Here is a 16383-nt window from a genome sequence, read left to right on the forward strand (position 1 = left end):
AAAGGGAACTCACACAAGTTTAGGTCTTTCACCATGACCACAGGAGCCTGCAGAGCAAACCAACCTTTAAAAACCAAGAGAGCTTTGCAACCAACCTTTGCAAGCAGCTGCCACTCATTTTATTGAAGCATTTTTCTTGTCCCCGCTCCCAGGAGCTCACTCTGACAGGTGGAGGGAGGGAAGCACAGATATTATTTTGAAGTAGTAGATATTTTATTTTATTTTATTTTAGTTATTATTTTATTTTATTTTGTTTTATTTTTTATTTTACTTATTTTTATTTTATTTTCGTTTAATTTATTTATTAATTTATTTTATTTTGTGTTGTTTGTTTTATTTTACTTATTTATTCTATTTTGAAATGTTGCTTTATTTTACTTAATTTTTTAAAAATTTTTTTAAATTTTATTTTTTATTATTTTATTTATTTATTAATTATTTTGAACACTGCCAGGTGTTCTCCTCCTTCCTGATGCTGCCAGTGCCTGGAATTGTCCCTGGATCAGTGATTCCCTCCCAGGGCAGGCCGCCTCCTCAGCAGGATGGAAAGAGAGGCTGCAACAGATGGGAAAAGAGGCTCCTTGTGTGTTTAGGAAAGGAAATCTGCACTTCTCAGGCTGCTTTCTAGATATCAGAAATCCAGAGGAGATGGGGCTCAGCTCTCAGTTGTAAAAGGGGTTTTTGGTGGTTTTTTTTTTGCTTTTTTTTCCCCCATGAATAATTTTAGCAGCACACCCCCACAGCAGCAGCGCTGCCGAGGTGCGGGGGAGAGCTGAGCTCTGGAAATGAGGTGCTGCTCATGGGGGGAGGGGTGTGTCTGCCTGTCTGTCTGTCTGTCTGTCTGTCTGTCTGTCTGCCAGTACCTGCCTGCAGAGCTCAGCCTGCATATCGAGGGCTCCGAGGCGAGCATCCATCCCACACAGCCCTGGCGTGGCAGGAAATGTGTCCCCGGTGCTGGGATGAGGTGTGACATGTGGGAAAGGAGGGAAAAAATAAAATAACATGGGAAAAGCCGCTTCATGCTCAGGCAGCACAGCTCAGCTTGTGGGCAAAGGTCTGGAGTGAAGGGAAACCCCAAATCTGTCACTATTTAGTGCAGCCGTGATATTTTCTGAAAAATCCTTTCCATAGGATTTTTCCTCCTTAGAAGCTGGGAGGCCTCAGGAACAAAATGTGAACAATGGTTATCTGCTGCTGTGGAGTGCAACAAGTAGATCTTTGATTAGCCCACGTTGGTTGTTTCTAATTAATGGCCAATCACAGCTGGCTTGGACAGAGAGCTGAGCCACAGCTCATTTTCTATTCTTAGAAAAGGAATGATAACAAATTATTTTCTATTCTATTCTATTCTATTCTATTCTATTCTATTCTATTCTATTCTATTCTTCTGATGAAATCCTTTCTTCTATTCTTTTAGTATAGTTTTAATATAATATATATCATAAAGTAATAAATCAAGCCTTCTGAAACATGGAGTCAGATCCTCCTCATCCTCAGACCCCTGTGAACACCGTCACACCCAAGCAATCCCAGAACACCCATGGAAATTTTGCCCTGAAGGACAGGCCAGGCTGTGTCTCTGAGCTCACACTCAAGTTTTTGTCAGGAAAAATTAATGAGGGCTCTGCTCTTATCTGTCCCCACCCCATCTCACACCTCTTAGGTGTCAAAAATTAAAATTATAATGGTGAGAGGAGGGGGAAAAGGAGATTTCATTAGATTGTAGTGTAGCCACATTTCTCCTCACAGAGAGATTGGTGGAAAATATAACAATGAGTAGATCTGTAGATTTATAGATTTCAGTGATTTTTCTGTCTATAATGTTGTCTGGCACCGTTTACATTGTAGAGGAAGAACAGAGAATATGTATCTCATGGCACACTGTTCAGATAAGCAGAAATGTATTTTTGAACTAGAAATTCTAGGCAGAGAGGATTAAGAGAGTATTGTTTGATGAAAATTGAATAACATTCTTTGATAGTTCAGGCAGAAAGGACTTCAGGAAGTCCCTGGCTGAAAACAGCCATGATATCAGATTACTGAGGGGTTTATCCAGCCTGAATGTCCATATGCAAGGCACAATTCTTCCCAAGAATATTTCTGAGATTCCCATTCTCTGAACCTCAGAGAAAGGAAAAACAATTGTGCCTGTGTTTGTGCAAAAGCAGAATGCAATATGGAGATTGTTTACCCACAGTGAATTGTGGTTTGGTTCCCTGGCCTGTCAGGGCCAGGTGTGCAGCCTCACGTTTCTCTTCACAGAGAAAAGCAAGGCACAAATCTTCCCAAGATGTGTCAGAAAGTCTCTTTTCCCAGCCCAGAGGTCGAAGAAAGAGTCAGAACTCTTCATTTCTCTGTCTCAAGGTTGTTTATTGTTTCTTATCTATAAAATTCTTTCTCTGCCCAGCCAAGGTCCATCCAGCAGGACAGTTCCAGGCACTCTGCCAGCCCCAGGGCAGTGTTATCTTTTTATTCTAAAAACTACCTGTACAATATTTACCATAACTTCCAATATCTATCACCTATGTTAGACAGTGAGCTTCTACTCTAAACCAGTCTAAAAGTGCCACCATCACAGCAGAAGATGGAGGCCAAGAAGAAGAAGGAGAAAGGCAGGACATGCCCAGATCCCTCCATCTTGCCCCCTGAACCTCCATTCTAAAAACCCCAAAAATCTATTTTTCACCTTGTGATAAATTCACTATCATACTACCTAAACTTTTGTGGCTTGTAATTCTTCATATAAGGTTGGTAATTTTTTCCATGGGTCAGAATCAGAGTCACAGAGGTCTTGGGCTCTGTGCCAAGGTCTCTGAGCCCCCTGACAGGGTCTGGAGTCCTTCAGAGCAGCCAGAGGAATTTCCTGGGTTCCCACATTTTGCCAGACTTTTGTTCCTTTAGGGGATTTTCGTGAGCAAACACACCAGCAAAAACCACACCCCTGTGTTCGTGCCAGCACCAAATCCCCAGGTTTTCAGGCAGCTGAACAAAGTTCCTTTTATCACAGCAAACACTTGGTTTAAAATCCTTGGAAATTGTGCTGGAAGGAAGAAGAGCCCCAAAGCCTTGATGATTTTTAATAACCTTGCAGCACCTGCTTTGCATAAGAGCAGGGCTGGAGTCTGTAAGTACATGCTTGGAGTTAAAGAGATGCATAAGTACTCTTTGGTGTAGGGATAATTACTAAATCCAGGTCTCATTAAAGTCTTCCTATTGCTTTTTTTTGTAATTCACTGACAGATTCTACAGGATCAGATAGAGGAATAAAAAGGCTCCACACTTAGAGCTGACAGGCCTGAACAAAATCAGGAAAGTATGCAGGGAAATCTTCCCAGTCTGTGGTGAAGTTTTCTCATTAAATTCTTAGATCCTTCTTTATCTCATTGTTTCTCACTTTATCACAATTCTTCATTTCCTGTTCCCTTTTAGGCTTCAGACGTATTTATTTTTAATGTGGGGTTTTTTTAACCCTTTCCTAGTGAGGATTGAAACTGGAGTCTCTTGGTTAGACTTCATGTAAAAAAAAACAATTCAAATTACTGAGCCAGACACTGCAGGGTCATTTTTAATATTTATTCTGGTATTAGAGTTTATAGTGTGGCCATGAGTTTACAACTTACCATGATTATAACAGCAAAATAATTGTACATTTTTATAGCTTGAGGACTCCAGAGTGACCTGAAGGAGACCAAATTCAGCTCCCCAAACTGAAATTCAGAGCAGAGCTCGCTGCCTCGCTTGTTTTCTCTTTCCCCTGGTGGAAACTTTGACTTCAGCTGCAGCTCAGTGCTGTAACCACACACTTCAAACCCTCCGAGGCCAGAGCCTGAGCCCTGCGAGTGTTTTCTCACCCCCACATGGGGACTCCCAGCCCCAGCTCTGTTCTGGGGGTGTTTTACTCAGTGGCAAATGTCCCTCATCCTCTGCTGATTAACCCCTTCTTGCCCTTTTCCTGCAGCAGTTTGGGCTTCTTTGGCCAGATCTCCCATGTGAATATTGATAAAATTAATATTGATATAATTATTATTGACATAATATTGATATAATGAATATTGGCATAACATTGATATAATGAATATTGGCATAATTATTATTGACATAATATTGATATAATGAATATTGGCATAACATTGATATCATGAATATTGACATAATATTGATATAATTAATATTGACATAATGAATATTGACATAATGAATATTGACACAATATTGACATAATGAACATTGCCACAATATTGACATACTGAATATTGGCATAACATTGATATAATGAATATTGACATAATATTGATATAATGAATATTGACATAATTGATATTGTCATAATTATTATTGAGATAATTAATATTGGCATGATGAATTTTGACACAATTTGACATGGTGAATATTGACGCAATATTGACATGATGAATAATGGCATAATATTGATATACTGAATATTGACATAATATTGACATAATGAATATTGGTCTTCTCTAGATGACACATAAAAAAAAAAGTGAGAAATCCTAATTTGGAATATTGTGAATTTTGTGTATTACTGAAAACAACAAGGCTTCCAAAATTTCCTGAACAGAGCTGTCTAGAGCACGAGGCTATTTTGAGTCTCTCTTTTTGCCTTTGACCCAACTATTTCAGCACCCCACCCTTCTTCTTCCTTCCACCTTCCTTAATTTCTTAGACTTCCTTCTTGCTGCTTTGCCTGAGTCTATTTTGGGTGTGAGAGCAGCCTGAGCTTCTTGCCAGGCCTCCACTTCCCATTTTGCCTCCCTGGGCTTTGCCTTTTCAGCAGAGCTGGGAGCCCGCAAGCACGCAGGACCTCTGAGATGGGCACACACTGCCCCCAGAGAAGGGAAAATCAGCATTTGAGGGGAAAAGAAGGGCTCAGAATGAACAGAAAAATGATGAAAATCAAATTAGGCTGAGTGCAGATGTTGGGGTGGGAGTGGCTGAGCTCCCCCAGTTTTGGCAAGCACAGGATATTCCCTTTTTCACTGGGTGGAGAGAAAATGAAACAGTGAATGGATTTATGGGAGAAATTCTCAGCAGAGACTGAATGGATGGAGGAGAGACCTTCTGAGCTGGTATTTTATGATCCCCACCATGGCTGTGTCCTGTTGAGATCTCTATTTTGGTGTTAAACAGACATTTAGGGGCATGGGAAGGTGAAGATTTTACCCCAAAACCACGAGAATTAAGCCCTACAAAGAACACCAAATTAGGCTGAGGCAGATGTTGGGGTGGGAGTGGCTGAGCTCCCCCAGTTTGGGCAAGCACAGGATATTCCCTTCTTCCCTGGACGAATGGATTTAGGGGAGAAATCCTTCCCCATCAGGGTGGTGAGGCTCTGGGAGAACTTTCCAGAAGCTGTGGCTGCTCCTGGTTCCCTGGAAGTGCCCGAGGCCAGGCTGGATGGGGCTTGGAGCATCCTGGGGTAGTGGAAGTTGTCCCTGGTGGAACCAGACGATCTCCAAGCCCCATCCAACCCAAACCACCCCAGGATTCCATCACTTGGTCGTGCAGGACCCAAACTGACAAAGTTTTGACCAAAACCAAACCAAATCTCAAGCAGAGCAAATTCAGAGCACTCTGCCTGTCCCTGTGAGGATGTGCAGCACTCAAAGCCCTGGAGTCTCATCTAGGACGGGTTTTACACCCCAGAATTCCTCAGCAGATCCAAACCAAGCAAGTTTGGGGGTTTGGGCTGTGTTATCTCTGCTCACTCCCTCTCTCATCATGGGAAAAGCCCCCCTGAGCACAGCTCTGCCCTGCAGCTCCCTCCAACCCAGACCACTCCAGGATTCCATGATTTGGTCGTGCAGGGCCCAAACTGACAAAGTTTTGACCAAAACCAATCCAAATCTCAAGCAGAGCCAGTTCAAATCAGCTCTGCCTGCCCCTGTGAGGTTGTGCAGCACTCAAAGCCCTGGAGTCTCATCTAGGACGGGTTTTACACCCCAGAATTCCTCAGCAGATCCAAACCAAGCAGCTCAGGGCTCGGTTTGGGGTTTGGGCTGTGTTATCTCTGCTCACTCCCTCTCTCAGCCTGGGAAAAGCCGCCCTGAGCACAGCTCGGCCCTGCAGCTCCAGCAGGAGCTCACACAGGGCTCCTCCAGCACATCCAAACCTGCTGGGGATCGGTCCCACAAGGTCACAGCCTTGGTGGCCGCCAGGGCTGGGGTTCCTGGTACAGCCCCGTGTCACCAGCTTCACAGAACAGCAGCTTCTGGCAAATTGTGCAACTGCGCCGCCCCCAAACTTCCTGTTTTGAAACCCCAAGAAGCTGGAAAATGTTAACACTGGCACTTTAAAGTGCTACTTGTGGCTTTGCTTTTTTTTTTTTTTTTCTTTTTCTTCCTAAAGATCTACTTAGAAAAAATTCAGCGTACAGAGGGGTAAAGTGGGGGCACAAAGGGGGCACAGGGAGCTGATCCCCCTCCCCAGATTAGGGTGGGAGGGCTGTGCTGGGCAGTGGGGACAGTGCAGGAGAGCTGTGACAGATGGACAGGCAGGAGGTGGCAGTGGGACATTGGTGACATTGCAGCAGCCACCTGGCCCTGTTCCTATTCCTCAGCAGCTCCACCAGCCCAGACCCAGTTCTGGTAGGAGAAAGGGGCTGTGGGAATAAGGAAAAAACAGCAGAGATGTGGCAAATCTCATTCTGGATAGGGAGAGGAGCAACTTGGGGAGGGAAAAGTGCCATGTTTGCCTTGATGGAGAGGCAGGAGGTGGCAGTGGGACATTGGTGACACTGCAGCAGCCACCTGGCCCTGTTCCCATTTCTCCAGCAGCCTCACAAGCCCAAACCCCACTCCTGGTGGGAGAAAGAGGCTGTGGTGAAAAGGGAAAACACCAGAGCTGTGGTAAATCTTATTCCTGGCAAATCTCATTCTGGATAGGGAGGGGAGCAGTCAGGGAGAGGAAAGTGCATAGGCAGGAGGTGGCAGTGGGACATTGGTGACATTGCAGCAGCCACCTGGCCCTGTTCCTCCAGCCCAAACCTGGTGGGAGAAAGGGGCTGTGGTGAAAAGGAAAAACCCCAGAGCTGTGGCAAATCTCATTCCTGGATAGGGAGAGGAGCAATCAGGGAGAGGAAAGTGCTGTGTTCCCCTCGATGGACAGGCAGGAGGTGGCAGTGGGACATTGGTGACACTGCAGCAGCCACCTGGCCCTGTTCCTATTCCTCAGCAGCTCCACCAGCCCAAACCCCACTCCTGGTGGGAGAAAGAGGCTGTGGTGAAAAGGGAAAACACCAGAGCTGTGGTAAATCTCATTCCTGGCAAATCTCATTCTGGATAGGGAGGGGAGCAATCAGGGAGAGGAAAGTGCATAGGCAGGAGGTGGCAGTGGGACACTGGTGACACTGCAGCAGCCACCTGGCCCCGTTCCTCCAGCCCAAACCCACTCCTGGTAGGAGAAAGAGGCTGAAAAAGGAAAAATAAGCAGAGCTGTGGCAAATCTCATTCCTGGATAGGGAGGAGCAATCAGGGAGAGGAAAGTGCTGTGTTCCCCTCGATGGACAGGCAGGAGGTGGCAGTGGGACATTGGTGACACTGCAGCAGCCACCTGGCCCTGTTCCTCCAGCCCAAACCCACTCCTGGTAAGAAAAATGGGCTGTGGGAATAAGGAAAAACAGCAGAACTATGGCAAATCTCATTCCTGGAGAGGAAGAGGAGGAATTAAGGAGAGGAAAGCGCCGTGTTTGCCTCCAATGTGGGATTTCATTTCTTCCCAATCAGCTGCCAACTGCTTCCCTTCCTGGCTATCACCGAGCCTCCAGATGGTGCCTTGGAGCATCCTGAAACCTCCAGCTTGGCTCCTTGCAAAGACATTGTCATCCTGGTTAGCTAAAAATGGATTAATGGCTTTGGGATGAAAGCTGTGAGCTCGTGGTCAGTTCTGGCTCCTGTTAAAATCAGGTTTTGCGGGGGATGAGCCCCTGCTGAATGAGCTGCAGCTGTGTGTGAATTTATTTGTATTATTAACCCGAGCTGGCTGCTTTGCTGATGACCACAGCTCTGCAGAAGCTTTGACAGCAGCAGATATTTCTCACCTTCCCTCCCCGAGCCCCCAGGGCCCTGCAGCCACAGGTTTGAGGCTGAACCAGGCAGCTGAGGTGCTGTGGGTTTATTAGAGAATTGTGAGACATCATTCTCTTAAATTCCTCCAGCCCCAGGCCTCCTGCTATTTTCAGAGCTTGTCTGTGCAGCACTTTTAGATTAGCACATGGGGAGAGGAGCTGAAGGAAGTGAACCAGGAAGCCAGACAGCAAATATCATCCAAAACAGAAATTAAAAACCGAACCAATGGCGGGATTATGAGCAGAACTAAGGGCAGAGCTGAAGGGGAGAATGAAAGGATTTTGATGGGGTGTGACAGATTCAAATCAGCCCAAAAACCTGAGCCTTGCTCCTCCTGCATCCTGCAGGGCCCTGGAGGGGCTGCACAGCCAAGCCCACGCCTCACAAAAAGCACAGAAAGAAGCACAAAAAGCACAAAAAGAAGCACAAAAAGAAGCACAAAAAGAAGCACAAAAAGAAGCACAAAAAGCTGCTGTGTTGTTGTTCTCAGGAAGGGAATATCCTGCTTCCTCCTCCAGCCCCGTGCCTCTGGAATCGGTGAATGGCTGCCACATTCCTGCCTTTATTCCAGCCACTTTTACAGGCCTGGACTTCCCTCTGCTCGTGCTTGAACGGGCTGGCTGAGCAGGGGATTGGGGAGCGCCTTGGTGCACGTGTGGGGACAGAAATCCGCCTTCAGAACCTTACAGAACTCCAAAAAGGAGCAGACTCGTGCCCAGGCCTTCGTTCTTTGCACATAAAAATCATCATTTCATCCTCTTTTGCACATAAAAGTCATCACTTCATCCTCTTTTGCACATAAAAAAATCATTTCATCCTCCTTTGCACATAAAAAATCATAATTTCATCCTCCTTTGCACATAAAAAATCATAATTTCATTCTCTTTTGCACATTAAAAATCATCATTTCGTCCTCATCCTCCTCCTCCTCCTGTGGCCAGGCTGCAGTTTGCTTGTCCTCTGAAAAAAAGGAATATTTGAAACTGTGGATATACAAACTAATATATTATTATACAAATATTTATATTATATTATATTATATTATATTATATTACATTACATTACATTACATTACATTACATTACATTACATTACATTACATTACATTATATTATATTATATTATATTATATTATATTACAAATATATTATTAGATATATTTTCTGCCAGGTTGCAGTTTGCTTGTCCTCTGAAAAAAAAGAAATATTTGAAACTGTGGACGTACAAACAAATATATAGATATATAAATTTATATATATATATAAATAGTATATATAAAAATAATATATATATATTGTATAATATCATGTCATATCATATATAATAATATATCATATGTCATATATCATATGTCATATATCATATATCATATATCATATCATATTATTAGATATATTTTCTGCCAGGTTGCAGTCTGCTTGTCCTCTGGAAAAAAAGGAATTTCTGAAACTGTGGATATACAAACACACATTATTATATATATTTCCCATTTCATGCTCCTTTGCACATAAAATTCATCATTTCATCCTCCTCCTCCTGTGGCTACCCTGCAGTTTGCTTGTCTTCTGAAAAAAAGGAATATTTGAAACTGTGGAGACTACAAACACACTTTATTAAATATATTTTCTGCCAGGTTGCAGTTTGCTTATCCTCCGAAAAAAAAGGAACATTGAAACTGTGAAGAGACAAACACAAATTATTATATATATTTCCCATTTCCCTCTCTTCCCTGCTAGCAGAGGGGAAGAGAGGGAAAAGGGAAATTTATATAATAATTTACTATTTACTCACTATTGCAGAGCTGGGGATAAGCAGAAGAGGGAAAAAGGGAATTTCTATCCCTTGGGAAGAGGGAAAGGGGAATTTCTATCCCTTAAACTCACTAAATTCAATGTGAGCAGGGATCTCTCTGTGCCACCAGGCAGGAAAACAGAGAATTTCAGAGGTTATTGAAATTTTAAGTACAATTTTCTGCAAGTGAAATCTGTCTTTTGCCAAGTTTTAACTTTTGAAGGTGATCAGACTTCCGGGAAACATTAAACTGTGCTGAAGATGAATGGAAATCACAGACTTTTTACACTCATTAAATTCTATTTTGCTTAAAACGAAGGGAGAGGAATTAATTAATTAATTAATTAATTAATTAATTAATTCCCCTGCCACGCTCTCATATCAGAGCCGCTCTCCTCACAAAAACACCGCGGGGGTTTTGTTGGTTTTTTTTTCCTTCCCAGATGCAGAAAAGGAACATCCCCAACCCCCTGGCCCAAACAGGAACTGCATCCCTGGCGATTCCTTCCTGTCCTGGCCCTATTTATAGCACCAAGGTCACCCAAATCAGAACAGAAACAGCACCATATGATTTTTTTGGGGGGTGGCTGAGTGAATTGTCACAGCACATTTAGGAGCACCTCAATAATTCAGAATAATTCAGAAATTAATGGCACCCAGAAATTTGGGTGTTTTTTTTCTACTTTGCTGTGGCCATTTCTGTGTGCAGAATAATTCAGAAAATCGTGGCACTCAGGAATTTGGGTGGTTTTTTTTCCTACTTCACATAACCAAGTCATTAAAAGCACAGAAATGTTCCTTGCAAAACCATTCCTGAATGTGCAGTTGTTTAGTGAAAGCACCAAGGTCACCCAAATCAGAACAGAAGCAGCATCATATGATTTTCTGTTTGGGGGGTTACTGAGTGAATTGTGCGTGTTGAGGATTCAGAGGAGCACAGCACATTTAGGAACACCTCTCTGTGGCTGTTTCTGTGCACAGAATAATTCAGAAATTCATGTCACCCAGGAATTTGGGTGGTTTTTTTCTACTTCACTGTGGCCGTTTCTGTGTGCAGAATAATTCAGAAATTAATGGCACTCAGGAATTTGGGTGGGTTTTTTTCCTACTGCACATAACCAAGTCATTAAATGCATAATTTTGCAAATTTTCCTTGCAAAATCATTCCTGAATGTGCAGTTGTTTAGTGAAAGCACCAAGGTCACCCAAATCAGAACAGAAACAGCATTATATGATTTTTTTGGGGGGTGGCTGAGTGAATTGTCACAGCACATTTAGGAACACCTCAATGTGGCTGGGTTTTTTTGTGCAGAATAATTCAGAAATTATGGCACCCAGAAATTTGGGTGTTTTTATTCTACTTCACTGTGGCTGTTTCTGTATGCAGAATAATTCAGAAATTTGTGGCCCCCGGGAATGTGGCTCTTTAGCTGTGATGTTTCCTGGCCATATTTCACCCTGTTTAACCAAGGATTGAGTGGGGAAAGGTTTTCCTTGGGCCTTGAGACTCAAGAGTGTTGTGGGGAGGACTTTGAGGTGGAAGAACCAAATCCATTTAATTCTTCCTGCTGAATAAAATACCTGCTGTGCATTTGGAAGTCATTGCTGTAAGGATTTTCCTTCCTCTTCCCCAGAGGCGGAATTTCTTTCCCCTTTCCCAAATTCTCCAGATCTGCATTTTTACAGAACCTCTGTTCAAAATGATTATTCCATGTTGCTGGGTGCTTTTAAGTGATTTCCCTGCACTTCATCCTAATTCTTCTGGAATATTTTGGGGTCAGCTCTTTAGCTGGGATATTTCCTGGCCATATTTCACCCTGCTTAACCAAGGATTGAGTGGGGAAAGGTTTTCCTTGGGCCCTGACATTGAGGAGTGTCATGGGGAGAACTTTGAGGTGGAAGAACCAAACCCATTCATTTCTTCCTGCTGTGCATTTGGAAGCCATTGCTGTTAGGATTTTCCTTCCTCTTCCCCAGAGGAGGAATTTCTTTCCTCTTCCCCCCGAATTCTCCAGATCTGCATTTGCAGAGAACCTCTGTTCAAAATGATTACTCCATGTTGCTGGGTGCTTTTAAGTGATTTCCCTGCACTTCATCCCAGTTCTGCTGGAATATTTTGGGGTCAGCTCTTTAGCTGGGATGTTTCCTGGCCATATTTCACCCTGTTTAACCAAGGATTCCATGGAGAAAGGTTTTCCTTGGGCCCTGACATTGAGAAGTGTCATGGGGAGAACTTTGAGGTGGAAGAACCAAACCCATTTAATTCTTCAACACACTTTGGTGTCTCCTACCTCAAGTGGAAGAATCAAACCCATTTATTTCTTCTTGCTGTGCATTTGGAAGTCATTGCTGTTAGGATTTTCCTTCCTCTTCCCCAGAGGCGGAATTTCTTTCCCCCTCCCAAATTCTCCAGATCTGCATTTTTACAGAACCTCTGTGCAAAATGATTATTCCATGTTGTTGGGTGCTTTTAAGTGATTTCCCTGCAGTTCATCCTAATTCTCCTGGAATATTTTGGGGTCAGCTCTTTAGCTGGGATGTTTCCTGGCAATGTTTCATCCTGTTTAACCAAGGATTCAGTGAGGAAAAGTTTTCCTTGGGCCTTGACATTGAGGAGTGCCATGGGGAGGACTTTGAGGTGGAAGAACCAAATCCATTTAATTCTTCAACACACTTTGGTGTCTCCCACCTCAAGTGGAAAAACCAAACCCATTTATTTCTTCCTGCTGTGCATTTGGAAGCCATTGCTCTAAGGATTCTCCTTCCTCTTCCCCAGAGGCGGAATTTCTTTCCTCTTCCCCCCGAATTCTCCAGATCTGCATTTGCACAGAACCTCTGCTCAAAATGATTATTCCATGTTGCTGGGTGCTTTTAAGTGATTTCCCTGCACTTCATCCCAGTTCTGCTGGAATATTTTGGGGTCAGCTCTTTAGCTGGGATATTTCCTGGCAATGTTTCACCCTGTTTAACCAAGGATTCCGTGAGGAAAGGTTTTCCTCGGGCCCTGACATTGAGGAGTGTCATGGGGAGAACTTTGAGGTGCAAAAACCAAACCCAATTAATTCTTCAACACACTTCGGCGTCTCCCGCCTCAAGTGGAAGAATCAAACCCATTTATTTCTTCCTGCTGTGCATTTGGAAGTCATTGCTGTAAGGATTTTCTTTCCTCTTCCCCTGAATTCTCCAGATCTGCATTTGCACAGAACCTCTGTTAGAAATGGTTATTCCATGTTGCTCGGTGCTTTTAAATGATTTCCCTGCACTTCATCTCAGAAGCCAAGAGGAACTGGGTGCCCCATGGGACCAGCAATGCTGCACAAATCTCCTGAACCCATTTTGCCTCACCAGAAATGGTTACTCAGTGATACCATCCAGTAAATTCCGAAAAATAAGTCATTTTCTTACTTTTTCCTCTTTTCTGGTTCATCTGAGTCATAATTTATTTTTTTTTTTTTTCTACAATGCTGCAGCCAACATTTGCTGCCCAGCGTGAGGAAATGTGAGCACCTAAGCCATAATTTGTCACCTAATTAAGTGACCTGGTTTTCTCAGGAGCAGGATGTGTTTTCCAGCTCCCACTGCACTCAGCAGTTGTGGAAATCAGGCCACTTTTGCATGGCTGGGACCAGTTTTGAGGAACTCAGCTTTCTAAAAAAGCTGATTTTGGCCTGGCAGCTGGAGGATGGGTCCTCTCCAGGGTGGGATTTTCAGAGACTTATCAGTTATCAGCATCATTCATTGCGCTGAATTAAAAAACACAAGGGAAATAAAAATACAAAATAAGGGAACATAAAAATAAAAATACAATACAAGAAAAAAATAAACCCAAAGAAATCACTCAGTTGCGGGTCCTGGGATAAAAATATCCTCTGTCTCTGTATCCTTTAAAGAGATCCCCCCTCTTTTAGAGAGATCCCCCCTTATCTTTTAGAGTTCCCCCTTATCCTTCAGAGAGTTTCCCCTCATCTTTTAGACAGGTCCCCCCTTATCTTTTAGAGAGTTTCCCCTTCTCCTTCAGAGAGTTCCCCTTTATCTTTCAGAGAGGCTGCCCCTATCTTTTAAAGAGGTGCCCCATATCTTTTAGAGAGGTCTCCCCTGTATTTTAGAGGGATTCTCCTCATCTTTTAGAGACATCCCCCTTCTCTTTTAAGAGATCCCCCCTTATCTTTTATACAGGTCCCCCCCTGTCTTCTAGAGAGTTCTCCTCTATCTTTTAGAGAGTTCTCCCCTCTATTTTAGAGAGCCCCCCATCTTTTAGAGAGTTCCCCCCTGTCTTTTAGAAAGCTCCCCCTTATCTTTTAGAGACTTCACCCCTATCTTTTAGAGAGTTCCCCCTTTATCTTTTAGAGAGTTCCCCCTTTATCTTTTAGAGAGTTCCTCCCCCTGTTTCAGCTCCTTTGCCTGAGCTGCTTTCCAAACCAAAGCAGTTTCTGCTTTGCATAGAACATTTTCCAGAGCAGAGCAAGGTCAGCCAGGCAGCGTCCACCACCCCAAACCCACCAAATCCATCCTCCCAGAGGGCCCAGCCCTGCTGATCTCCAGGGAATTCTGGCAGCAAAACAGCTTGGGGAGGAAGTGTTTTCATCATCACGCATTTGCAACACAGCCTTTTCGTTTTTCTCTTCTTTTTTTTTTTTTTTTTTGGTTGTTTTTTTATCATTATCAGCACTATCAGCATTATCTCTCTGCCTTCCTCTTACCCCTCCAAACGAACCAAGCTGTGTGTGCTCAAGGGGTGGGGAGGGCTGAGCACAGCTGAGTCAACAGCACATGCCAGGGGCTGGGGGTGACGCTCAGGGATGTCCTGGGGCTGGGGGTGACACTCAGGGGTGTCCTGGGGCTGGGGGTGACACTCAGGGGTGCCCTGGGGCTGGGGGTGACATTCAGGGATGTTCTGGGGCTGGGGGTGACACTCAGGGGTGCCCTGGGGCTGGGGGTGATGCTCAGGGGTGCCCTGGGGCTGGGGGTGACACTCAGGGGTGCCCTGGGGCTGGGGGTGATGCTCAGGGGTGCCCTGGGGCTGGGGGTGACACTCAGGGGTGCCCTGGGGCTGGGGGTGATGCTCAGGGATGTCCTGGGGCTGGGGGTGACATTCAGGGGTGCCCTGGGGCTGGGGGTGACACTCAGGGGTGTCCTGGGGCTGGGGGTGACGCTCAGGGGTGCCCTGGGGCTGGGGGTGACATTCAGGGGTGCCCTGGGGGTGTCAGAGCATTGGGAAAGGCAGCACTGCAGGCACGAGGGGTGACAAAGCCCAGCCACAAGTGACAGAAGGGGTGACAAAGCCCAGCCACAAGTCCTGGAGGCTCCCTGACCCCAAACCCACAGGCTGGAGCTTGGATCTGCTCCCTTTCCCTTGGGGAAATGGGCAATTCTGCACCCTCCCCAGCTGAGCTCCTGTCTCTGCCTCATAACCCTGAAATTTCTGTCGTTTTCTGCTTTTTTCACTCATAATTCTTGCTCCATTTGGGTTCTGGGTGGATCCCTCCCCTTTGGCTGTCCCAGGTGCCACAGCTCCTTTCCCTGCTGGTGTGGAGCACGTGGAAAACACAATTCCGTGTTAAAATCTGTGATTTGGGCTGGTCTGCTCAGAAAACTCACAGAACAGGAGAGCTGGGTGCTCCCAGCTGGAGGGAAAAGGGATTTAGAGGCATCCTGAAGGGAAAGAAGCAGAAGAGCTTTTTGGACTAAAGGGAACTTAGTTCTAAGATGGAAAATCTCTGTGTGTGCCCTCTCGTGGCTGTTGAATTTTTCTTCTCCTCACTGCAACTCCTGCACTTTCAGACCCAAATTTTAGGGTTTCATGCTGAAATTGCCAGCAAAGACACCATTAAATGCTGGCGTTTCTCTACTAATTGCTAATTTTTAGGACCATTTCTAATTTGATTTGCAGTTGTCAGTGAAGGGCTGCATTGTTCTGCACAGAATTCTGTCTGAGCTTCATTTTTGTGAGTGAGCTTGTGGGGCAGGCATTGCATGTCCCCAGAATGGCATATTACTGCAATGCAGATAGATTTATTATAGATTTATATTTAGATTTATATGTAGATTTATATTTATATAAATAAAACATAGTCCCTTAAAAGAAACCCCAATTCCTCCATGCTTCTGTGCATGGAAGAAAAAGTGGGGAAGTAGGAAAACCCAGAGGTGCATAATTCATATTTTGTGCTGGTTGCCTGACTTTGCCCTTCAGTTTATTGGGATTTCACAGGTGGCACATCCAAAAAAAAACCAATAAAAACGCCTCAGGGGTTGGAGAATTGGAAAGAGCATCTCACAAATGTCCAAACACACAGTAATGGACTCAGCAGCACTGAAATTCTCTTTTTATTTTGCTCTCTCTGCAGACAAAAAGCGCTGGCATCGACAGGAGGAAGGAGCGTTCAAGCAGCATGCGACTGGTTGGTATGAAGTAATAAATGTTCAAAAGTAGCAGAAATGGTGAATTTGGGGTTTAACCATTAGAATGTGGGATGTTTAAACAGGGGTGTTGTGTGAAAAGCACCTG

At 44.3% G+C, this 16383-nt stretch overlaps 1 protein-coding gene across 2 annotated transcripts in view; it reads left to right on the plus strand.

Annotated features, from left to right (window-relative positions):
* The window catches only part of UBASH3B (ubiquitin associated and SH3 domain containing B), an 87579-nt gene that overhangs the window by 47257 nt on the left and 23939 nt on the right, over nucleotides 1-16383 (plus strand). The window contains exon 2 of one of the 2 annotated variants that reach the window (XM_074559474.1): nucleotides 16223-16276. In XM_074559474.1, coding sequence (XP_074415575.1) covers nucleotides 16223-16276 — 54 coding nt within the window. Of the gene's footprint in view, nucleotides 1-16222; nucleotides 16281-16383 lie in introns of both variants that reach the window. The other variant, XM_074559475.1, reaches the window with a different exon arrangement.

Source organism: Zonotrichia albicollis, chromosome 27 (assembly GCF_047830755.1).
Source record: "Zonotrichia albicollis isolate bZonAlb1 chromosome 27, bZonAlb1.hap1, whole genome shotgun sequence".
Classification (NCBI taxonomy): domain Eukaryota; kingdom Metazoa; phylum Chordata; class Aves; order Passeriformes; family Passerellidae; genus Zonotrichia; species Zonotrichia albicollis.